At 41.6% G+C, this 26,455-nt stretch overlaps 1 protein-coding gene and 1 pseudogene across 1 annotated transcript in view; both read right to left on the reverse strand.

Moving 5' to 3' along the window:
- LOC106572928 (peroxidasin) overlaps window positions 1-18,652 on the reverse strand; it is an 87,783-nt gene extending 69,131 nt beyond the window's left edge. Inside the window, exon 1 of the mRNA XM_014147549.2 lies at window positions 18,335-18,652. Within this exon, the coding sequence (XP_014003024.1) occupies window positions 18,335-18,519 (185 nt within the window). The 5' untranslated portion in view covers window positions 18,520-18,652. The remainder of the gene's footprint in view (window positions 1-18,334) is intronic.
- Window positions 18,653-19,590: 938 nt separating this feature from the next.
- LOC106573019 (myelin transcription factor 1-like protein) overlaps window positions 19,591-26,455 on the reverse strand; it is a 144,852-nt pseudogene continuing 137,987 nt past the window's right edge.

Here is a 26,455-nt window from a genome sequence, read left to right on the forward strand (position 1 = left end):
AAGAGCAATTCCTGAGGGGGACACCAAAAGTAGTGCTGTAACACATAGCCTACATTGTAATATGGTAAATGTATATTGAGGAACCAAAGAAATAAGGTGTTTGCCATACTCCTAACTACCGGTACCCAAAACTACACAACTAATCACAACAGCAATACCATTGCCTTTAACAAATCTTAGTTCAGTCACCAGTTTAAGTTGAGAGTGGGGGTATCCATGGCATTTTCCAATTATGTTCCTATTTTACAAGTCAAAAAAATTGAGAACCTTTCATAATGTTGCCAAACAAAAACTCAACAAACTTACCTGAGACTCCCTGTCTCTGCCAGTCTGTCCCTGCATATCTGTCCCCAACTCTGCTGTCTGTGTGCCATCTGTTGCCTGCTCTGCCTAATGACATCATTGTGAAACATTTCCATTAGAATTTCATTTTTTTCTTATGAACATTTTATCAACTAGTCTTTGAGATATTAGGCTACTAGGGTTCTTACTTTGCGTTTTGGTGTACTGAAAAATACTCTGATGTCCGTCTTTTATTTTTCTGCCATTTTTCTACCTGGCTGGCTGGCTACACACACACACAGTGTGTAGGTTATTTACAGTAGGAGATGGGCTTCTATCATCTTATCTTTTATCATTCTATTTAGGGCTTCGATCTAAAAGGTAGCTAGCAAATGTGAAACGGATTAAAATGACAAGAGTTGACAGCTGTATGAGTTCACCATTTACACAACATATGCTGCAACCTTTTGTAATTTTAATAGTTTGTTTCATATTGGCTGGCTTCCAACAATAGCTGAATTTGCAAAGCTAGCGAGCACCAATTCCGTTTCAGTGGTGTTTGCTATAATCTTTGCTACCCGGGTTAAATAAAGGTGAAATAAAATAAATAAATAAAAGTTCCCTTGCGACAATTTAGCTTTTGCAACGAGACCATGAAATATATTTAAGACAATGGTAGAAGAGAGTGTAGTTCTGTTCAGTTTGGACTTCAGTTGATCGCTAACCTTATCGCAGGGACTTTCAAGCACTAACTTACATCATCTGCATGCTGATCTTGGAATAAATTGATGATAGCAAAGATTCCATCTTTGACGAGGCCACATAAATGGAATAGGTACTAGCTAGCTTAATAGTTAATATTTGCGCACTAGCTCTGCATATTCAGCTAGTGTGTGTGCGCGATTGACTGGATTAACCTCACTTCAGTTACGTTCATTGAGTGCCTTTCAGACAGTAGATACGACCCCTCTGTTACCTTGCCAACTAAGGAACTGGCAGTGGATCAAAACATTGTGAGGCAAAGGGTGGGGGGGTCGCAATCTTTTGAAACTTAAAAACGCGCTATTAAGTGTCTATAATCAGCACAATTGCTTTCATTGCGTATTATTAATATTATTTAAATTACATAGTTATGTTTCAGTGATATATTGGGGGGGACAAATCATATTTTTCCAAGGATGGGGGGGTCATGTCCCCCCCGGGATTTCCGCCCCTGTATACTGAGACCACAGCACTTGAACTCAAGCGATATAAAACTTGGCTCAGCACCTGTAGCCCTCAAGAGCACATGTGAAAGAATTATGGAAAAACATATCACAGGAAGAAAATCCTAACCCCTTTCGGCATGTAGTACAATGTTAGAACTGTGATATCTTTAACCCCCTTCGGCGTGTAGTACATGTTAAAACTGTAATATGTTTAACCCCCTTCGGCGTGTAGTACATGTTAGAACTGTAATATCTTTAACCCCCTTCGGCGTGTAGTACATGTTAGAACTGTAATATCTTTAACCCCCTTCAGCGTGTAGTACATGTTAGAACTGTGATATCTTTAACCCCCTTCGGTGTGTAGTACATGTTAGAACTGTGATATCTTTAACCCCCTTTGGTGTGTAGTACATGTTAGAACTGTGATACCTTTGTCTAGGGTTCTTAGTGACTAAGGACTTCGATCAGTCATACATTAATGTTAAAAGCTATTACTTTACTATATCTGCCTTACCCTAAAAACAGAGTTTCCCACAAAGAAGCACATCTCTTGGAACTTCAAAATACATATTGTGAGATCATGTATGCCTTGCCACATGTGCTGCATAGAGTCAACACACTGTTGGAGAGGACTGTAGACAAGAGATGACACAATGTACATGGCGACAACACTTGGAAACAGGATGCTGCTCAATGCTCTTACTTCTTGTTGGTTGGCTGCCCATCCAGACTCAACCATTCCACAGCGGAAATGAGCAAATGGCCGATAAGAGCCCTGGGCTTGATAACAAGGGACGGCCGTGATTACCACCAACGCCAGGCAGACAGCAGCTTTCCCGCTCAAAACCCATTTTCTCTGTCAGTATGGAAAGGCCTGGCCTGGCTATGGGTGGGGTAGAACGGCAGGCATCATGGCTGCATGAGTACAGTTCCACTTAGCAAGGTCGTTGGCAATCCACACGCAAAAGTAAACTTGCAAAAAGGCTCTGTAGCCTGTGCAATGCAAACCCTAATCTGTGAGGCACTAAGGGAATGGCTGGGACATCTAGAGCTTCAGTTCCAGCTCTAGCATCTGAGTGCCATGTGTGGACCCCTCCCCCTCCTCTCTCTCTGTCTCTCTCGCTCACTCTCAATTCAATTTCAATTTAATTAACAGTAAACATTACACTCACAAAAGGTCCAAAAGAATAAAGACATTTCAAATGTCATATTATGTGCAAATAGTTAAAGTACAAAAGAGAAAATAAATAAACATAAATATGGGTTGTATTTACAACAGGTCACAAATCTTGCTGCTGTGATGGCACACTGTGGTATTTCACCCAATAGATATGGGAGTTTATAAAAATTGGGTTTGTTTTCGAATTCTTTGTGGATCTGTGTAATCTGAGGGAAATGTGTATCTCTAGTATGGTCATACATTTGGCAAGAGATTAGGAAGTGCAGCTCAGTTTCCACCTCATTTTGTGGGAAGCGTGCACATAGCCTGTCTTCTCTTGAGAGACAGGTCTGCCTACGGCAGACTTTCTCAATAGCAAGGCTATGCTCACTGAGCCTTACGTTTGGGTCAGTCACAGTGGTCAGGTGTTCTGCCACTGTGTACTCTCTGTTTAGGGCCAAATAGCATTCCAGTTTGCTCAGTGAATTTGTTAATTCTTTCCAATATGTCATGTAATTATTTTTTGTTTTCTCATGATTTAGTTAGGCCTAATTGTGTTGCTGTCCTGGGGCTCTGTGGGGTCTGTTTGTGTTTGTTAACAGAGCTCCAGGACCAGCTTGCTTAGTGGACTCTTCTCCAGGTTAATCTGTCTGTAGATGATGGCTTTGTTATGGAAGGTTTGGGAATGGGTTCCTTTTAGGTGGTTGTAGAATTTTAACTGCTCTTTTCTGGATATTGATAATTAGCGGGTATCGGCCTAACTCTGCTCTGCATGCATTATTTTGTGTTTTAAGTTGTACACAGAGGATATTTTTGCAGAATTCTGCATGCAGTGTCTCAATTTGGTGTTTGTCCCATTTTGTGAATTCTTGGTTGGTGAGTGGACCCCAGACCTCACAACCATAAAGGGCAACAGGTTCTATAACTGATTCAAGTATTTTTAGCCAGATCATAATTGGTATGTCGAATTTTATGTTCCCTTTGATGGTGTTGAAGGACCTTCTCGCCTTCTTGCCATGTCTCTCAGATCCTTCACAGCTCTGTGGAAGTTACCTGTGGTGCTGATGTTTAGCCCGAGGTATGTATAGTTTTTTGTGTGCTCTCGGGCAATGGTGTCTAGATGAAATGTATATTTGTGGTCCTGGCAACTGGACCTTTTTTGGAACACAATTATTTGTGTCTTACTGAGATTTACTGTCAGGGCCCAGGTCTGACAGAATCTGTGCAGAAGATCTAGCTGCTGCTATAGGCCCTCCTTGGTTGGGGACAAAAGCACCAGATCATCAGCAAACAGTAGACATTTGACTTCAGATTCTAGTAGGGTGAGGCCGGATGCCCTCACCAATTCGTTGATATATATGTTGAAGAGGGTGGGGCTTAAGCTGCATCCCTGTCCCACCCCATGGCCATGTGGAAAGAAATGTGAGTGTTTTTTGCCAATTTTAACCGCACACTTGTGTACATGGATTTAATAATGTTGTATGTTTTTACCCCAACAACACTTTCCATCAATTTATACAGCAGACTCTCATGCCAAATTGAGTCAAAAGCTTTTTTGAAATCAACAAAGCATGAGAAGACTTTGCTTTTGTTTTGCTTTGTTTGTCAATTAGGGTGTGTAGGGTGAATACGTGGTCTGTCGTAAGGTAATTTGGTAAAAAGACATATGCTCAGTACATTGTTTTCACTGAGGAAATGTACGAGCCTGCTATTAGTGATAATGCAGAGAATTTGTCTCCACTTCTGTGGATTGGGGTGATCAGTCCTTGGTTCCAAATATTGGGGAAGATGCCAGAGCTAAGGATGATGTTAAAGAGTTTAAGTATAGCCAATTGGAATTTGTGGTCTGTATATTTTTTTGGGTTGGAGGGTTTGTATTTTGTCCTGTAGTTCATTCAGTGTAATTGGAGAATTCAGTGGGTTCTGGTATCTTTAATAGTTGATTCTAAGATATGTATTTGGTCATCTATATGTTTTTGCTGTTTCTTCTTTGTTATAGAGCCAAAAAAGATTGGAGGTGGTTGATCCATACATCTCCATTTTGGATAGATAACTCTTTGTGTTGTTGTTTGTTTAGTGTTTTCCAATTTTCCCAGAAGTCGATAGTGTCTATGGATTCTTCCTATACTTTGAGCTGATTTCTGACTTGCTGATCCTTTTTTTCTCCGTGGTATATTTCTGTATTGTTTTAGTGATTCACCATAGTCAAAATGTAGGCTCAGGTTTTCTGGGTCTCTATGTTTTTGGTTGGATAGGTTTCTAAATTTCTTTCTTAGGTATTTGCATTCATCATCAAACCATTTGTCATTGTTGTTAATTTTCTTTGGTTTTCTATTTGAAATTTTTAGATTTGATAGGGAAGCGGAGAGGTCAAATATACTGTTTAGGTTTTCTACTGACACGTTTACACCTTCACTATTATTGTCTAAAAGGGATTGAATTTGTTGTCGCCTAATTGTTTTTTGGTATCTTTCCACACTACTTTCTTTCCATCTATAGCATTTCTTAATATTATTCTGTTCCTTTGGCTTTGATGCCTCATGATTGAGTATTTCTCTATTCAAGTAGACTGTGATTTTGCTGTAATCAAATAGGGATGTCAGTGGGCTGACTGTGAATGCTCTGAGAAAATCTGGTTGAGGTCAGTGATAAAGCAGTCTACAGTCCTACTGCCAAGAGATGAGCTATAGGTGTACCTACCGTAGGAGTCCCCTCGAAGCCTACCATTGACTATATACATACCCAGCGCGTAACAGAGCTGCAGGAGTTATGACCAGTTTTTGTTGGTTATGTTGTCGTAGTTGTGCATGGGGGGCATATGGGGTAGGGTATTCTGTCACCTCCAGGTAGATTTTTGTCCCCCTGAGGGTGTCAGGTTCTTGTCCAGTTCTGGCATTTAGGTCACCACAGACTAGTACATGTCTCTGGGCCTGAAAATTATTGATTTCCCCCTCCAGGATGGAGAAGCTGCATTCATTGACATATGGAGATTCTAGTGGGGGGATATAGGTAGCACACAGGAAGACATTTTTCTCTATTGAGATCATTTCCTTTTGAATTTCTAGCCAAATGTAAAATGTTCCTGTTTAGATTATTTTAAAAGAGTGAGTTAGGTCTACTCTATACCAAATTAGCATACCCCCTGAGTCCCTTCCCTGTTTCACACCTGGTAGTTTGTTGGATGGAACTACCAGCTCTCTGTAACCTTGAGGGCAACCAGTAGGTCCATCTCCTCTATACCATGTTTCTTGTAGGATGACAATGTCTGTATTTTTATTTATTTGGTGAAGTCCAGGTTCCTGCACTTTAGGGCAAAGGCAGATGACCTCAGGCCTTGGATATCCCAGGATGAGATAGTGAAGTGTCACGACTTCCACCGAAGGTGACTCCTCTCCCTGTTCGGGCGGTGCTTGGCGGTCGTCGTCGCCGGCCTACTAGCTGCCACCGATCCCATTTTCCTTTTCATTTAGTTCTGTCTGGTTTTACACACCTGTGTCTTGTTTTTCTGATTTCGGTGGGTTTAATTTTCCCCGCTGCAGGTTAGGCTGTGTGCGGGATTATTTTTGCTGTAGGCTACATGTAAGGGGTGCGTGCCTGCACCACGGGCGTTGTTTGGTTTTTGTATGGTATGTGTTTACCGTGGACATATTTGCTTGTGGCTAGCGGAGTTGAGATTTCTCCCCTGTGTGTGTCGTTGTGCTTTCGGAACCGCTAAAATAAACTGTGGATTTTCCTGGAACCCTTCTGCTCTCCTGCTCCTGATTCCACCCACCCCCCTCCATCGAGAGGCTTTGTTACATGAAGGCTTTGTGTTCCATAAAGTGTGCAATGTTATTAGTCATGTGGTTAGGCCTCAGACCAGTAAGTGTGAGCAGAGCCTGCTGAGCATCTGGTACATGCCATTGGCTTGGGCTAGTGTAAGAGTGGGGGTTGGTCCTGTTTGCCTGCTCACGGCCTGGGCGGATGTGTTACTTCCATGTTGAGGCCCTCTTTGCGGGAGTGGGGGGCATGTGTTGGGCAGGAGGGGCAGAGGTCTGATCTGAGGGGGCCTAAATGGGCATGGTTGACTTGGGGGAGTGTTGATTGGTTGGGGTGGGGGTCTCTGGATGTGTCTGGTGGTGCAGTAGTCTGGATGTTGGTCCTCTCGGTGTGGGTCCTCTATGTGTAGGTCCGGGGGGTTGGGTCCCGCAGGTCTGGGAGAGTGTCTCGCTGGTCTGGGCGGGGTGTCTGTTGATCTGTTGCTCGAGTGCTGTGGCCACCCATTCCTGCTGTGTCCTCAGGTTGTTTGTGCCTGTGTGTATTATTTTGTGGCTGGGTGACCCTAGTTGGTCCTCAGACAGAAGGTCTAGGGCGCGCTCGGTGTTTGGACACCAGAGTTTAGACACTGTGTGTTTGGAAAAAAGTGTATTTTCTTGTATATATTTCCTGTTTGAGTCCATAAGGATGTCCTCAGTGGGTGTGGGGGTTTGTCAGACGGACTATCAGGGTGGCTGAAAGGGGGGGGGCTCAGAGGGGGTGGGATCCCCTGGGCTTGGGGTTCTTCATTTGTCTGTCCTGCTATGATGTCGGGGCTATGGTCAGGGTCTGGGGTGGACTGTTCTGCTCTGGTGTTCAAGACTTTGGTCAGGGTCTGAAGGGAGCTGTTCTGCTGGCTACTCTGCGGGGGTGGCAAGCTCTCTAATGGGTTGTTCTCTGTCACACGTCATCGTTCTCAACTACTCCTCGATCACTTTCACCTTCTCCTCTAGTGTTCTGTTCTTCTCCTGCTCCTGCTCTTCTCCTGTTGATGTTGTCTCACCACAGTCCACAGTCCAGAGTGCAGATATGTCTCTCTCTACTCTCCAGGTGTAGATGAGGGAGTGTTGTTGAGCTGACTGGAGTGTGCTGACTGGAGTGTGTTCACCTGCTGTTCTCTTGCCTTACCTCCAGCTGGGTGAATTTATCCTTCATTTCAATGAGGGAGTAGTACTCTGTGCTAGGAGGTTGCTCTTTCCGCTTGTGGGGTTGTATAATGAAGAGGTCTGGTCTGACACGCTCGGGGTGAGGGTATCTTTCTCAAGAGAGCTTATCCTGCTAAGCTATCTCTTTGATTATGCGAATGTCCAGCTGAAACTGTTTGGGGTTGCCCAGCACCATTACTGTTCCAGACTTGTACAGGTTGACATTGGCTGACTCAGTCCTCATTGTCTAATATCCTGAGTCTCCAACCATTGCTAACAACCAGTGAAAAGTTTGGACCAACCTAGTCATTCAAGGGTTTTTCTTTATTTTTACTATTTTCTACATTGTAGAATAATAGTGAAGACATCACAACTATGAAATAACACAAATGGAATCATGTAGCAACCAAAAAATTGTTAAACAAATCAAAATATATTTTATATTTGAGATTCTTCAAAGTAGCCACCCTTTGCCTTGATGACAGCTTTGCACAATCTTGGCATTCTCTCAACCAGCTTCATGAGGTAGTCACCTGGAATGCATTTCAATTAACAGGTGTGCCTTGTTTAAAGTTGATTTATGGAATGAATTTCCTTCTTAATGCGTTTGAGCCAATCAGTTGTGTTGTGACAAGGTACTTGTGATATACAGAAGATAGCCCATATTATGGCAAGAACAGCTCAAATAAGCAAAGAGAAATGACAGTCCATCATTACTTTAAGACGTGAAAGTCAGTCAACCCTGAAAATGTCAAGAACTTTCAACGTTTCTTCAAGTGCAGTCGCAAAAAGTGCTATGATAAAACTGGCTCTCATTAGGACCATCACAGGAAAGGAAGACCCAGAGTTACCTCTGCTGAATGATAAGTTCATTAGAGTTACCAGCCTCAGAAATTGCAGCCCAAATAAATGCTTCACAGAGTTCATGTAACAGACACATCTCAACATCATCTTTTCATAGGAGACTGCGAGAATCAGGCCTTCAAAGTCGAATTTCTGCAAAGAAACCACTACTAAAGGACACCAATAAGAAGAAGATAATTGCTTGGGCCAAGAAACACAAGCAATGGACATTAGACGAGTGGAAATCTGTCCTTTGGTCTGATGAGTCCAAATGTGATATTTTTGGTTCCAACCGCCGTGTCTATGTGAGACGCAGAGTAGTTGAACGGATGATCTCCGCATGTGTGATTCCCACCGTGAAGCATGGTGGATTGTGTGATGGTGTGGGGGTGCTTTGCTGGTGACACCCTATGTGATTTATTTAGAATTCAAGGCACACTTAACCAGCATAGCTACCACAGCATACTGCAGTGACACGCCATCCTATCTGGTTTGCGCTTAGTGGGACTATCATTTGTTTTTCAACAGGCTGTGTAAGGGCTATTTGACCAAGAAGGAGAGTGATGGAGTGCTGCATCAGATGACCTGGCCTCCACAATCACCTAACCTCAACCCAATTGAGATGTTTCAGATGAGTTGGACCGCAGAGTGAAGGAAAAGCAGCCAACAAGTGCTCAGCATATGTGGGAACTCATTCAGGACTGTTGGAAACGCATTCCAGGTGAAGCTGGTTGGGAGAATGCCAAGAGTGTGCAAAGCTGTTATCAAGGCAAAGGGTGGCTACTTTGAAGAATCTAAAATCTAAAATATATTTTGATGTGTTTAACACTTTTTTGGTTTCTACATTATTCCATGTTATTTCATAGTTTAGAATAATTCACTATTATTCTACAATGTAGAAAATAGTAAAAATAAAGAAAAACTCTTGAATAAGGAGGTGTCTCCAAACTTTTGACTGGTACTGTATGTCCTTGCAGAAAATCCAAGTCTCTCTCTCTCTGCCCCACCTCCAAAGACCTCTCACATACACCTCTCTCTCTCTCTCTCTCTCTCTCTCTCTCGATCTCACTCTCTCAGTCAGGGGATTGTTTAGCTTTCTAACACATGCCCAACTTGGACAGCCAAGGACTCTCTCTGGGCGTGCGTGACTCATACATTGTTAAACAAGAACATGGCAGTCTCCCCACCTCGGAGAACAAGGCCATCTCAATCTCCAAACATGGTTGGAGCTTTTCTTTAATATGTCTCTGTGTGCATCCTGCAGTGTAGAATCCCACAGAGCCTGAAGGAGTTGGACAGAGCACCGACAGGACCTGAGGGCCATTGCCAATTCAACAGCCTGGACTGCTTCTCAGACATTCAATAGAGAAAGCTTTCACAGGCAGTGTAGCAGCACAGAAAGATACAGGAGACGTGACTGAGATCATAATCAGGGATGACATTTGAAATAAAGGGATTCCCCTTTCACTTTTCTCTATCAGGGTATTGTGTCTTCTTCTCTGACATCCTTTAATGTCTTCATCCAGGAATCTATCTTACCAACAGTCACAAAGATCTTATCAAGCATTATAAAGGTTCATTATGAGGGCATAAAAAAAGAATCCACTTCAGCACCAGACAATTTCCCTCCAATGAGACCATTCACTGACAACATGGCTGCAAAGTATTGATATGCTTGATTGGCAACTATGCACACACAGCCCCTCCTGTACATGCATAAAAGCTCCTAAACAAGTCACAAGGGGAGAATCTAACTTTTAGGAGACATCCTTGGTGGAACAATGCTGTAATAACGCTATGACAATGCTCTTTTTAGAGAAATGCTGCAAAAAGACTTGAACAACATTAGAATTCAGCAACCAAGCTGCCCCCCCCCCCCTCTCCACCCCCTATAGGACAGTCACAGGAAGAGAGAGGCCAGCAGGGTTCCTTTCAACAACTATCTTCGGCACAATCTCCCTGTGCAAATGAGCAAAGCGTTGCGGATTTCTGGCTTTGCATTCCATAATGCTGCAGAGACTGAACGCCTCACAAAGCCTGACTGCAGCAAATTCCACACAATGGAGCTCCTCTTGTCTCTCCCTCCCTGACTGTCTGTCCCGCTCTCTAACTCACTCATTCAGGCCCCTGCTGTAGGCTATCAGTACATTTCATGCACGCTAATAATTCAACATGAAACTGATTATGGCAGTAGGCCGAGTATGACATTAGTCATGTAAACACCTTACTCCGCTTAGCTTAATCAGCGTAAGGTCATAATCGAAGTAAGCATATGCCGATTAAAACACCTGTTTTTCTGAACAATCTTTTTAATTATTAGGAGATGTCATCAACTTAATCTGAGTTCCAGCTGTGTATTTGATCTGTGTGTGTGCTAGCACCAGCAGCGAGAGCTTCCCTCTTTTGCGCAAATGAAGTGAGTAAAAAAAAAACTGAAAGTATGCATCTTTGAAATAGTTTTCATATACAAACTTTACGTACAAATACATGACGAAGTACAGATGTTTATATTTTTGATAAACATTTATTATAAGAAAATAAATCAAATAAGGTCCATATATTGGAAAGACACCAAGAGACAACACAAATACTATTTACACACTATTCATATATACATAGTCATTCATATTCTATTCTAAGTAGGGATTGAAAGAGAAACGGTAACCCCCTGTCGCCTGCCTGACCTAATCTACCCAGTAGGGCTCTAAGGACTTCACTTGGGAGTCTCGGAAATGTTAAGTCGCAAATCAAGACCATCTTTAGTTTTAGTATTTGTTGTTGTTGTTGTACTTTTTACACCTTTTTCGCCCCAATTTTGTGATATCCAATTGATAGTTACAGTTTTGTCCCATCACTCTCATACGGACTCGGGAGAGGCGAAGGTCGAGAGCCATGCGTCCTCCGAAACACGACCCCGCCAAGCCGCACTGCTTCTTGACACACTGCTCGCTTAAGGACAAGGACATCCCAACCGCCCAAACCCTCCCCTAACCCGGACGATGCTGGGGCCAATTGTGCGCCGGCTCATGGGTCTCCCGGTCGTGGCCGGCTGCGACACAGCCTGGGATCGAACCCAGATCTGTAGTGATGCCTCTAGCACTGATCAGTGCCTTAAACCGCTGTGCCACTCTGGTGACCCAATCAAAACCATCTTATATAGATGGCAGGTTTCCTGCCTTGTAGCATGCTGTACAGTTCAACTTCAACCCCCATCTGCCTTGAACCCCCAGTGTCTCAGTCAACCTCTAACCACTCAGTCTGTCTTATCACACTCTGTTCAGATCAACCAGCAGCTACTCTTCTGATTCTGGCTGCTCCTGTCAACTATCATGTTTCCGCTGAAAATCAGGTGAAAAACTGACTTGTTGATTCTCCAAACTACAAAGCAAAACCTTTGACCTGAAATTCATCCTGATAGCCTGTGAGAGTGAACCAAAGGCTGAGCCTTCACATTTAATCTCTGATGTTACTTTAACGTTATTCGTCTAATACAGAACAGAGTTTCAAGAGGGTTTGTTTGTAGTAATTCTGTTAAAAACACCACATCCACCACAGGGTGTGAGAGTGAAAACGCTAATAAAGGAGCTCATTTGAATACTAAACATTACTTAAAGGAGGCCAACTAGGCCATAACAAGCCACTTTATGAGCTAGCACATTGACACATTTACAATGGACAGACTCCCCTTTGCCATGGTGTTGCCCATGTGTTTATAATAAGGGTTCACTTTCACAATGTTTAACACATTTCTGCAGTGGGTGCCAGACCATGTGACAACACATGCAGGTCACCACAGAGAAATTAATATACGTACATAAATAAGAGACTATTTGTAAGACTTCAGACAAGACATCTAAATTTGGTTCTGCTTTTGGTACTGGAGAAATTAAGAAAATAAATGTCCTATTTATTATTGCTACATAAACGTTATCTTGCACATTTTATCTCACCAACCGTTTCTAATTTGCAATAAGATGAAGACATTCGTCTATGATGCATTCTCGCTATTCCCAAATCAGAAGAGAGATCTCTCTGGCGCGCAGCCTGTGTCTCTCACACACTACAGCGCACGCACACACAAGAACGACTCTGCTCTTAACTAGTGACGATGGCGGAGAGAACTAAACGTTAAAAAGTGTGGTTACACTTCACCAGAGTCGATGCTGACAATGCTCGTTGCCACAAGTGCAACAAGACTTTTGCTTGTAAGGGCGGAAACACGAGCAATCTGTCCAAACATCTATCGAAAGTGCATCATGTACAGGCAGAGAAAAGCACAGTTTTTGACTGCCTAGCTCGTAGTTCATCTCTCGTTGCCTGATCTACGTTAGCTATGTGTGCTAGCAGCCTAGAGCCCACACACTGAGTTAACTAGATTATGAGAACATGGGTTCCTGATCAAAAGGAACCATTAGCCAGCTGATTGTTTAGCTATGGGTGCGTTCATAAATTCAATCACTCATTTAAAGATGTTGCAACTTTTTTGTTAAAGTTGCAGCCACAATGAACCAACCCACTCCTCCCTCTAATACAGCTGGGCCAAGCCAAAGACCAGCCCAAAGCCACTTCACGCTGGCAGCTAGTGGGAGGATGACTGAGGAGAGGGTGAATGAGTGACACCTAGCCATGACCAAGTTCATAGTGAAAGGCCTACACCCCTTTGCAACAGTGGAGTCCAAGGGCTTTAGGTAACAGTCTGTCAGTGATCAGCTCACTGGTCACGATAACACCCACCCGTAGCACGCACTCCTGCAGGTATATCTCACTGGTCACCCCCAAAGCCAACACCTCCTTTGGCCGCCTTTTCTTCCAGTTCTCTGCTGCCAGTGACTGGAACAAATTGCAAAAATCGCTGAAGCTGGAGACTTATATTTCCCTCACCAACTTTAAACATCAGCTATCTGAGCAGCTAACCGATCGCTGCAGCTGTACATAGTCCATCTGTAAATAGCCCACCCAGTCTACCTACCTCATTCCCATATTGTTTTATTTACTTTTCTGCTCTTTTGCACACCAGTATTTCTACTTGCACATCATCATCTGCTCATTTATGACTCCAGTGTTAATCTGCTAAATTGTAATTACCTCGCTACTATGGCCTACTTATTGCGCTTGTTTATTCCATGTGTAACTATGTGTTGTTGTTTGTGTCGCACTGCTTTGCTTTATCTTGGCCAGATCGCAGTTGTAAATGAGAACTTGTTCTCAACTAGCCTACCTGGTTAAATAAAGGTGAAATAAAAATTACAAAAATATATATTGAATTGTATTAATTTTTAGGATATAGTAGTATAAAACTTTACTATTGTAAAGTGGTTGTTCCACTGGATATTATAGGTGAATGCACCAATTTGTAAGTCGCTCTGGATAAGAGCGTCTGCTAAATGACTAAAATGTAAAAATGTAAAAGGGTTGTATGTTAGTCCCATCACTCCACAATACAATACACAACAACACAATAATTCAATAATGATAATTTATCACATGAAAACTATATATTTATTTTTTCTGTAGGGAGATGAGCAAGGCACTCAACCCCAAATATACCGCTCCCTCAAGGAGTTACCTCACTGACACATTCATTCCTACCTGGTATGGTGTAGATAAGGCCAATGTGATCACTGAGCTGAAGGACGTGCCAAAGCTGGCCATCCCATCAGACGGGTGGACCAGCCTCTGTCAGGACCACTATCTCACTGTTACAGTGCAGACCACAAGCCAGAGCAGTGTAAAACAGAAGGTCCTCCACACCAGGGCAGTGTACAAATTGCAAACTGGCGAAGTAGTGGCAGAGGAGATCTCAGACATTCTGGAAGAGTTTGAGATAGAGCAAGATTGTAGCTGTGACTGTTGATAATGCTGGCAATATGAATGTTGCCATCAAGAGGCTACACATCGTAAAAATAGGATGTTTTGCGCACACATTGAATCTGGCAGTGCATAAACTCCCAGCGCATAAACTACCAAATGACTTCCATTGATAAAAGGGCAGCCCAAATCAGAGCAGTGGTTGTGTGGTTTAAGAGATGCTCGGTGTCCAAAACAGTCTTGAAGGAAAAGCAGCAGCTCCTTGGAAAGAAGCCAGTTCAATCTATTAAAGTATTATTTTGAAATTCCCACATTTAACAATTGAATGCAATATTCAAGTGTGCGGTAATTGAATGTACGTTGTTTTTGTTGTTGTTTCAGGCCTTCTGCAACACTCACTCATTCTTGATGTCAAGACCAGATGGAACTCGCTCTATCTAATGATAGAGATTCATGGAGCAGTATCCAGCGATCCAAGCAGCAGCCTTGGACCCATGACTGTGAAAAGCAATGACCAAGGACAACCTGGACCGTCTGAAGGACGAGGACTTCCATAAAGCTGAGGAGTTTGTCCAGCTCATGAGAATCCTCTATTCATCCACAGTGTGTATGTCATGTGAAAAGAATGCCACCTGTGGACAGATCATACCTATCCTCCACAAACTGGAAGAGAACCTCACTGTGAAGCATGAAGATACAACGTTAGTGGCAACCATCAAAGAGAAGGTGTGGGAGAACCTCTCCGAGCGCTATCAGGATGAGGACATTCAAGCCTTCCTGCATGAGGCCACAGCAATGGACCTAAGATTTAAAGGGAGGCCGGTGAGTGACGCCACCTGGGACAGGCTGAGGAAGGCAGCTGTTGAGGCCAATGTGACAGGAGCAACACCAGGGCTGTCAGAAGAGCCGGAGCAGACAGACACAGAGCACCAGCAACAAGATGAGGAGCCTGAAGGAGAAGGAGAGGAAATGGAGGAGACAGTCACTCCATTGTACAAAACAAGGAGTGCCTTGGAGGAGCTGTTCTCAGAGGAGGACAGGGAGTTGAGGTTGACGATCCAACAGGACACCTTGTCCCTCACCCTCAGTGAGCATGTTGACCTAGAGGTTGAGCTCTACAAAAGCCTGCCTCCCGTCCCTATGGCTGAAGATCCTGTGATGTGGTGGTGGGTGAAGAGAGCTACTCTGCCTCTCCTCACAAACATTGCAACAAGCTACCTCTGTTCTCAAGCCTCCTCCACCCCTAGCAAGAAGGTATTTTCGACTGCAGGGAACACAATAAGCAAGGAGAGGTCCGGACTTCTGCCAGAGAAAGCAAATATGTTGATCTTTCTCCAGAAGAACTGCTAAGAACTGTTAGTCCTTCTGCAGCCTACCTGCAGGCCCCACCCGTGTTGCTCTTTTCTTTTGCAGGAAAATATTGTTTATTTCATTTGTTTTACATTTCCATCATCACAACATTAGAGTCTATAATAGTGATTTGTTCAAAACATTGCTGTTTCTTTTGCTGTAAATAATTGTTTATTTGATTTATTTTACATTTCAGGAAATAAAGCAATGTTAATTCTGTTCTTAATTTGTTTCGGGGTTTTTTTTCATAAAAAATAACAAAAAGAACCGATAAGAATACCGTTAAAGTACCGGATCGATAAGCAGTATCGGTAATAGTAGTAATACCATTAAAATCTAACGATACCCATCCCTATGTGTGTCTTTTATGGCTTAAAATGTGCCTTTACAGAGCATTAGCAAGCGGAACAATAAGCATCAACAGCTGTGGGCCTGTGTGTCGGTACAGGCCGAGAGGATTCATGAGAGCTGATGGCAAAATAGAGCTGACAATGTGAAAGTAATCATTCCTCCATCTTAGGAAATCCCAGAGCAGGAGTACAGCAGTGTCGTTACAGAGAGGAAGGGTCATTTACTATTATGCCTCAAACAGAGTCCTCAGAGACAACAGCTGAAAAATAAATGTGGAACATCAATGGTGGGAGGAAAAAAAGAAAAACCCTGAAAGTTAAAACAACGGGAGCACCGAGCACAGGTCCTGGGTGTACCTTATTCCCCTGTTCCCTTCAGGAAGTAAAGGGAAGAGAGATGTTTAGAGTTCAACGATACTTATCTCACACGAGCCACTGACTTTTTGAGATTCTCTTATTCAATGTACAAATATGCGTGTATGTTTTTTAGCCCGAGTGGTTGGGCCAGGGTCCATTGAGTTCTTTCAGGGATTGACATCAGTAGAGAAGCATGCATTACACACACTGGGTAGAATGACTAGGCTCAGAGCGTTTAGACACACACACCACAGAACTGGGGTCAGACTGAGCTCCAGCCCCAGCTCCAGCTCCAGCTGGGCCTCTCAGGGGAGACACAGGCATCTGGCACAAAGCTGCCTGCCCTGCACCAACCAACCAAAATGTTCCCCTAATCAAATCCATCACAGGAGAGAACTAGGGAGGGTTTATAAGTTTAGAGAGGGAGAGAGAAAGAACGGGAAAGAGAAAGAGGGGGAGAGTGAAAGAGAGGGAGAAAGTAAGAGAAAGAGAAGGGGATACTGTGGAAGAAGAGAGAAACTTAGAGATGGAGAGACAAAAAAGGGAAGACATAGAGAAAGAGAGATCGATAGATTGAGAGACAGAGAAAGGAGAAATAGAGATTGAGATTTCAAACAATAACAAAATACATTCCCACAGCTTTGAGGAACCTGGTTGTGGAATGCTGATGAGGAGGAATTTTCACATCAGAGACGGGCACACTGCCAGATCAGGACAAGGAATGCAACGCCCAGACCGTCAGGGCCTGGCCAGCCAGCATCTCTCCAAATGAACATCTACATACAATACCTCCTGTCTCCAACATGCCCACCCAGTCACCTCTGCCCCCCAGCCCTCACAGCCAGCCATCAGCTGACCCAGGTCGGAAGGGCCAGTGGTTTGGTCCTGGGACTGTGGCTGAAATGAGTTAAGCTACGAGAAAGGGATTAGATCAAAATGATGTATTTTTAGCCTCCATAAGGGTCCATAAAGCCTCCAGAAAGTATGACACAGGACTGGTGTCATAACATGGTTCTACCCACACACAAACATACACACTCACTTTTCTCCTTCAAAGGAGCTGCTTTTAATCCTGACTTCTGTTTAATAAGGCTTAATGTGATCTGCTATGCAGACAGACTTCATATTCAGGGAGATACATATTCCCCACAATCAAGCAATCCTTCAAAGAGTGCTTGAGTTCAGTTGAAAGTTGCATTGCTGGCCTTCGTGCACAATTTACAGTGGAAGAATGGGAAGGCAGGGACATTTGCATTCATGTTCTGACAAGACTGAGCGCAGGCCGGCAGGGCAAGGCGACAGGTGGCTGCTTACTTCAAAGTCCTGCGAGCCAACTGACACATGCTTTCCTCTCCAAAGCCTTCCTCCGTACAACTCAACACTGACAGATTCAGAAGCGTCCAACGGAGGAAGGAAGAAGGAGATGAAGAAGAAGAAGAAGAAAAGGGGCTCCGACTATGCTCTGATGTCTGAAGCCTTTGTCCTAGTTTCCGGAACGAGCATATATGTATAATTCCCATTTCAGACAGAATATGTGGTATGTTAATGTAAAAAAATGTATTTTGGTTACAGGGTCTGTCAAAATGAATCATGACTAGGTTTTTGGATGGATTTTAATTTGCCATGTTTTTTTCCCCTCCTAACCCTTTCAGATATACCAACAAAAAAATCAGGCATGGTGAATTAGTGGAATGTTGGTCTCTGTATGATAGATGTAAGCTAAACCTGGAAAATAAATTGCAGAATCCATCATTGCAACTTTTGAATATTGGCAACCAGAATGGTGATCTGGTCCAGAAGAGGAATAGCTCTTATGATACTGCATTCTCAACTGTGGTTTAAATATGGTAAGAATTGATACATTAACACCATTTAAATTATTCGGCTTAAATACAAACATAAGCGATCGTATGGCCATCGCAAAGCGCTTGGGTTGGTTGTTACTCCTCCAGCAATCCGTCCAGCAATCTGTGCGTTCATTCCGTTCCCTCCATAGCCTACAAACTTTCCCTTTAGATACAATGTAACTTTACTTACAGGATGGTTGTCGATGGAGCGACAGCAGGTACGGTTTCCAGATTTAAATGCATACATCTCACGGTGGTACGAAAACATAAACACCGGCTTGGACAAGAAATGACAGGCTGCGGGCCAACGGCGACCAAAATCAGTACTACCGCGACTAGAAAAGGGGAGAAGAGTTGGCTTGTCCTCAGCGCCATTGCTAGGGAGTCAGCAGCGCAGAGAACACACCGCTAGCTACCCCTCTCGTAGACTAACTACTACATCGGCAGAGTTATTGTAAAGCTGAATTCAGCTGCCTTAGACCCGCTCCCTCCCTCAAAGCAGAGAGAGAGAGAAAGAAGTAGGGCAGTGTTACAAGTTATATTGGATCCGGGAGCAAGCCAATCAAGAAACCATGTCAAAGTAGATTTAGGCCTAATGGAAAGTATGATTAATAAAATTATACTTTATACATCATCTGTTTAAAAGTTGATCAATGTACTCTTCAATAAACACATGGTACAGTTATACCACACTAACTCACGTTTCTGGAGCTTCCAGGAAATTGCTATTCACAAGAATTAGGTAATTTTCTGAGCTTGCAATGCACGTATAAATATTTTATTACCATAGTTACCCTGTAATTATGCCGTAAAATGTTGCCAATTTGTCTCCCGCTGGGTGGAATGTAGGACAGACAATGAGTTGATGGGCCCATTCTCAGCCAAATATGGAAAACATTGCCATACTATGATATGGTTTAGGAAGGATGTATAATAGTTCAGGATTTGTCTGATAATCCCAGCCTTATCTCCAAATTATTGTGTTACTTTCCATGTATTTACAACTCATAATAGTAGTTCTGAATATGATGGTTGATGTTCGATACATTTTGTGTTGTATTATAGGTAATTGGGGGGATTCCGTCTAACTTCAGTCCGAGACTGACAGCTAAGAACATTTCCATAGGACTATGATGTTATACAGGCTCTGTGCTGCCATCCTCTGGTTTTCATGTGGTATGACATTGGGGAAGTATATGCCTGTAACAAAACACTCAATTAATCCACATTTACCACATGGCATGAATCGTTATCCTAAGAAAGCTTGATTCTTATTGCAAAACATCTGCGGATTGTCCTGGAATGTAAAATTCAGTAACTATTTTGTGAATTGAAAAAAAAAACATGGGAATTAATGCAGCCGTTCACTGAACGCAAAATGTTTAGTGTTCCAAGAATGCTGGGTTTTGAATGAGCATGAACAAGAAGGATGACTGACCATCAAACTTACAGGCCTGTGGCAACACCATTTTTTCTTTATTCAGAGTAAGATGTGTCAACATCCAGCATGACAAGAATTGTACAAAGTTCACAATTTAAAAATGAAATATCACAGCAACTTGTGATCTCACAGACTTATAGCAAAATGAAAATGTCAACAAATCCATGCTGTGTAGTACAAAAATAAATTAAACTTCAGTTTCACAGAGAGCACAATAGTTTGTACAAAATCCTGTTTTTGTTCATGATTACCTAAATCAACCTCAAAATGAATAAGTTATAATAAATAAACTCTGATGAATTCACAATAATTTATATGAAAATTCAGCATTCTAATATGTGACACTTTTTGTGTTCCCTATGTAAATAGTCACAGATAACTTTTCTCAAATTTGATATTATGTACTAATGGTAGATGAGCAGCCGGTTTGTGCTTTAAATCCCTTTCCATTGTACTGATAATGAGAATTAATTCAAAAACTGATACTAGGTATTACTCTACTGAAAGCATTACTATATTGTCAAAAAGCTGCAGCCACGATGCTGTGGAGAAAGGCATACTGTATGCAGTCATTAACGATGGAGCCCTAAAAGAGGATGGAAAAGTACAATAGACAAGATCAGGTGAATGACAAGCACCTTTGCATTAGCTCTCAAGAAGGCCAATTCTGAACATGGTCGCTAACAACTAATACCACAACATAAAGAGGGGCCGCATACAGACATGAAACTGTATCACCTCATTCAGAGCAGAAGAGTCAACGAGAAGAGTGAATTTCCCACTCTCCAAGCCTAATGGGAAAACAACCTCTTTAAACTTCCTCTTTTTTTTTTACCTTTAATTTATTTACTATTTCATTTGTACAGTGATTAGATATAAAGTGCTGCTGGGGATTATTTAATATTCATATAACATACCAAAATGAAATAGCATCATTGTTTGACCATTTGATAATACAGTATTACTTGTATGGTTATAATCGTAATTTCTGATTCAAATCCCTGTAGTCTCTTTCAGTGGTACTAATTCATCACCTAGTGGCTCTTAGCAGTTATTTGCTCCAATCGTGTGCCGAAGGAACACCTGGAAATTGCACGCCGCCGCATGTTAGGATACTATCTCTAAGACAAGTGCAAATAGTCTACTGGCAAGTGGGGACAATGACCCTGTAAGTCCCGCTCTCTCTCATACTTTAGTAATAAATACTCTTTACAAAACCTTTGTCACCCTCCGGTAGGCTCTCAGGTACTGCTTTAGTTTCTGTAAAAACATCAAAACATGGAAACGAAGGTGTCCCTTATGTGCAAAATTGTCTGTAAAGAGAGTGGAACTCATAGAGCATCTTTAATCTTTACAACTGAATGTCCAACTTTTTTAAATACTTTCTTTGTAATTAAAAGATTTATATAAAACATTTTATTTTATATATAGTAAAAAGATTAATTTGTTCCTCCACCCCTATGTTTATAAACAGGTCATTGCATATACCCAAATATTTTTTTCCTGTAGATTGCATCCCATATCTATAAACATATGATTTAGAGATATATTGCTGAGACATTGCCCGATTCTAGCAACAGAAGTTTCGAAATTTGAAACAGAACTAACTACTAAATGCTAGAATGAGTTCTGCATACTCTATTGCCATTATACATCACCAATGGGTATCTACAAACACAAAATATCAAGAGCGAATAGTACTTTCGAGATAATGGGATTTTCACCATTGGGTTTCCGTGTCATGATGTTTACAATAAACTGTTACATTCATACAAACATCAAGTCAGTTTCTTTCCATACTCATTTCCAACACATAAAAAATGCCCCCACCTATAGCTACCAAACTTTTAAAAAGAAGACAGAATTTTTCAAGCATTGTTAAAAAATAAAGTAATTTGCAACCAAGTCTTGCTATTCAACAATCTGCAAACAAGAAAAAACAAACATCTTTAGAATTCCAAAGTCATCCATTGAGGAAAACATTGAAAAGTAGCTACCTCCGTGCAGTTCCCCCATTTTTTAAAAACTTTTTTTTTCACTGTCCAGTGCAGCTTTTTCATCTGAAATGCTTCATCATCAAGCACTGAAAGGAACTAATGTCTTATGTTATACAGCTTACTGTTCAGAAATATACACAAAAAATGTGCATACATGAGCAGTTAGAAACATTACATCACACTATGTCAGTTCATACAGTATGAAAACGTACAAAAGGTGAATGTTTTCAAAAACTATTTTGTCATTTATTTATTTTTTTCTTCAAAGCAAGAACAAAAAGAAAAATCATTATGAATTTTTCTAAGCATAACATCTCTTTTTTTTTTGGAACGAAAATCAATATGTAACACTGTATGATACGTTACAGCAGCAAACCATGAGGCATCATCCTATCATGTCACTTCTAGCTCTTTCCTGCGAATGTTGATTTCTTTCACTCCTCTTTGAGAAGATGCTCTGTCATTTGCTGGGCTTGGTAGCAGGCTGGGTTACGCTTGGATTCCTTGCACCGCTTGTTTGATGTTTTCCAGCAGGGCTTTGTTCTCTGGACTCTGGTAATGCTCCTGGTTAGTGTACATGTCTGTTAGAGTGGTCACATAAGCATCAAAGTTCTGATCGCTGATCGGCTCCTGTGGAACATTTCAACAACAGCAGAAAGGTGAGATCATAAGAAGAAGAAGTGATGAACAGAGAACAGAAGACAGGCCAGAAAATAACTCTCTAAAATCATCATTTGAGGAGCTAAGACTCACAAAGAGCTGTTTTAACAACAAATCTAACCAGAGATAATAAAACCACTTGAAACAAACTAGTCTCTAAACTAGCCCCGTGGAAGTGCCTTTTCATATTTGATTGCTTTAAAAATAAGGCGTCTTGCCACAGGGAAAAGGCTGAGAAGTGGTGGTCTTAGACAAAGATGATCAACACAGAGAAAGATGTCATGCAGTAACGTCCATATTGGGAAGAGAGGGTCATACTACAGTGTCTATACACATTTTATGTTTATACACTTTGCAACAAACAAGTGCACTTTTACTTGGCTAAAACAAGATTTTCCCATTCAAATAGATGATCATTGAGGTTAGAAAGATTGTAATATAGGAAAATTCAGGATTGGATGGGAATCAGGAAGACTGGGAAAAATATATGGTCATATGAATGAAATAAAGATGCACATGGGAAAGACATGAGGACATTAATGGGAGAGTTTCTGAACCAGACAGAGGACTAAATCTGCTGACTCTATTATGGTGCCTTTGATGATACTATCATTAGGTCACTGTGTTTTGATGATAGTATCATTATGGCCCTGTGTTTTGATGATACTATCATTAGGGCACTGTGTTTTGATGATAGGAGCATTAAGGCCCTGTGTTTTGATGATAGGAGCATTAAGGCCCTGTGTTTTGATGATACCATCATTAAGGCCCTGTGTTTTGATGATACTATCATTAAGGCCCTGTGTTTTGATCATACTATCATTAAGGCCCTGTGTTTTGATGATACTATCATTAAGGCCCTGTGTTTTGATGATACTATCATTAAGGCCCTGTGTTTTGATGATAGTATCATTAAGGCCCTGTGTTTTGATGATACCATCATTAAGGCCCTGTGTTTTGATGATACTATCATTAAGGCCCTGTGTTTTGATCATACTATCATTAAGGCCCTGTGTTTTGATGATACTATCATTAAGGCCCTGTGTTTTGATCATACTATCATTAAGGCCCTGTGTTTTGATCATACTATCATTAAGGCCCTGTGTTTTGATGATACTATCATTAAGGCCCTGTGTTTTGATGATAGTATCATTATGGCCCTGTGTTTTGATGATACTTTCATTAAGGCCAAGTGTTTTGATGATACTATCATTAGAGCCCTGTGTTTTGATGATAGTATCATTAGGACCCTGCATTTTGATTATACTATCATTGGGGCCCTGTGTTTTAATTAAACTATAATTCGGGCCCTGTGTTTTGATGTTTCTGTCATTAGGGCCCTGCAATTTGATGACACTATAATTAGTGCCCTGTGTTTTGATGGTACAATAATTAGGGCCCTGTGTTTTGATGGTACAATAATTAGGGCCCTGTGTTTTGCGGTTTTTCATCAAACAGTACCCTTTTCTTGTCAGATGGTCCAGCACTATCCTTAGACAATTGCTTTAATTTTTAGTTAAATTCCCATTTCTGGATAAAGCTTAAAATACAGAACAAAATCTTGCTATGTAACATGATTGCGCAAAACACAGGTCTAGTCTTTCATACAGTGCCCTGATGAGGAAACAAGGAGAAGGATTAACAGAAAGAAAAGCAGTGTTAGAGTAAGAATATGATGAATGATTCTCTTACTCTCTGATGCATCTGTAAGCAGCTGTTATTTCTAATGGAAGCCTCTTTGTGTGCCAGTGGTTTCTATGGGGGGAAAGGTTAGTTACTGTTAGTTGCTACCTAGTTACTGTTACTCTCTCAAACAATCCCTAGGTGGTAGCATTTGAGCTACAGCACCAACAGAACATCTGACACAATTGATATGTGAAATAAATAGAGGCAAAACATACGAAAACATAGCGAATTGGGCCAGCAACTGAATCCAGCTCACAACATAGTCAGAATGATCACAGCCTCTGGAATGATAATGTATTGTGTTCACACACAAAAGTTACACGTTTTAAGATAAGGAGATAGAGTTTTAAGAATAAAAAAATGCCAAGATTTTAATTTGTGATTGACACAGGCATCATTCATAGTTTTTGGACCAGTGCTATTTTTTCCTTTTCTTCTGAAACTATAAGAAAATAATCTAATGGATGCTTACGGAGAAAAGCTGTTTTTGACATGCCTTAAATACTTTTAGCACTACAGTAAATACAGACCTGCAATTATAGCATGTACTGTACTATGAAAATCCATGATAGATCAACAAGTAAGTTTGTTGAATTTACAAAAGTAGTAGCCTATAGCTATTGACAGAGAGCCAAAGTGGTAAACTTAAGTTTTCATTTCACTGATAACAGGTCAGTACTTTACTCAAGCAGTAAAAATCTTTAGGTGCCAGTACTCAGCTCTGGTGATCTCCTCCCCAAGTCAAGCATTGTTAACACCTTTGTTTGAAAATGATTGTCTAATCTCTCTATAATTCATAACACACGCCTCATATAAAACTTCCCCTTTTCTGTTTGGCTAAAATTAGGAATACTCTTATTTTTCATTGATGTAGGCTTGGAAAGCCCCTGCTCAACTCAGCATGCACAACCACTGAAACCTTATGGGCTTCACAGAAATGAATAGATAAATACTGTACATAGATGAGTATGTAAATGAATCAACTCATATGCTACAGTATGTTTGCTTGTAGGAACTTGCCCGATTTCCGTTCTTGGTGTTCCCTTACCATATGAGGGAGCTGGATATTAGCTAAACTGTTAATCAGTGTCTGGCTGAGGCTGGCCAGCTCATGCAGGAGAGATTCATTTTGATGTTCAATCACCTTGTTTTCTTCCTCTATTGACTTCAGATTAGACTCCATTGTGGTAATCTAGGGAATGGGGGGGAGAGTGAGAGAAGAAGAAGGTTACTGTAAAGGTAGTGCTTCTTTACCTCTGGTTGTTACAGTGGAGCACACAGGGTGCAGTTCACAGTTCACATAACATGGGCAGCGGCCTACCTCAGACATGTCACAACTCACTGCTGATTGGCTGGCGTGCAGCCATGTCTATGACATCATCACACGGAGAGATGGATGTAACCGCAACAAAGCAACACAGGTGAAGAGCAATGAAGCATGGACAGATGATATTCAATACACTGACACTCACTCAAATGTACTAAAAGTCTGTGGGGTGTATTCTAAGAAATATTCAAGCACCTCCAATGCACATACAGTACAATTCAGTTCCAAAGGTGTACTACAAGTTGGAAAACAGCCCGTATTTCAAAATGAGATCAAACTTGCATGCAATCTCAAAAAGGCAAACTGTAGGTGAACATAAATATTGTGAAGCTCCTCTCTTTCCTCTCCTCCTGGAGTGTTTGATACTTCCTTGATACTGATATGTAGCTTCTGCAACTCACAGACACAAATAGTTCTTTAGGTAGGAACCCTTTCTTACACGCTGTGAAAGCCGCTGCTCCTGTTCCTGTTATTGGGGACAGGGTGCTTCCCTTTATTAGCTGTGAGTGTCTATGCTCTCTCTGTTTAGCAAACAGGTACTCCCGGAGGTATAGTGCTTTGTAATTAGGAATCCCCCACTTTGTTACACTGCATTCTCCCAGATGTGAGATATACTGGGATTTCTCTCGATTATGGTAGGTCATGTATGAAAATTGGACAGCTTCTTCTAAACTGGAGTAACTTTTCTGGTAACCTTTTTAGCGGAGGGTAGATTCATTTAGGTGTATGCTGTACAACAATGAAACACACACTTCATTGTAGTACACATTACCATTATATGAGTGCTGACAATAGCAGAATGATGTGCCACAATGGGTAGAAACTGAAAGGTAAGCATGAAATGAGTCAACTCTTCAAGTAAACAGATGGCATAGTACTACTGACCTACCTGTGTTCTAAGTTTGATCATATCTGCTTCCACTTGTGAATTTGATTCACTTAAATCTTTGATTTCTTCATCCAGCTGTTTAATTTCTTCCTCATTTTCGATTCCTTAAAAATATTATACAGTGAACAATTATTAGACACCTGTCACCCACCCCAAGCCCAACTAAATATTTCACATGATGTGTCAGTGGTGGGTGAATGAGATGTGTGATAGAGGCAGAGGGATGGTCTCTTATACACTAATTGTCACTGGCTAGTTTGCTAGCTCAGAGGCTGTATGGCAATCCTGTACCCTTTATTGCTCATTACGCA

Source organism: Salmo salar, chromosome ssa01 (assembly GCF_905237065.1).
Source record: "Salmo salar chromosome ssa01, Ssal_v3.1, whole genome shotgun sequence".
Taxonomy (NCBI): Eukaryota; Metazoa; Chordata; class Actinopteri; order Salmoniformes; family Salmonidae; genus Salmo; species Salmo salar.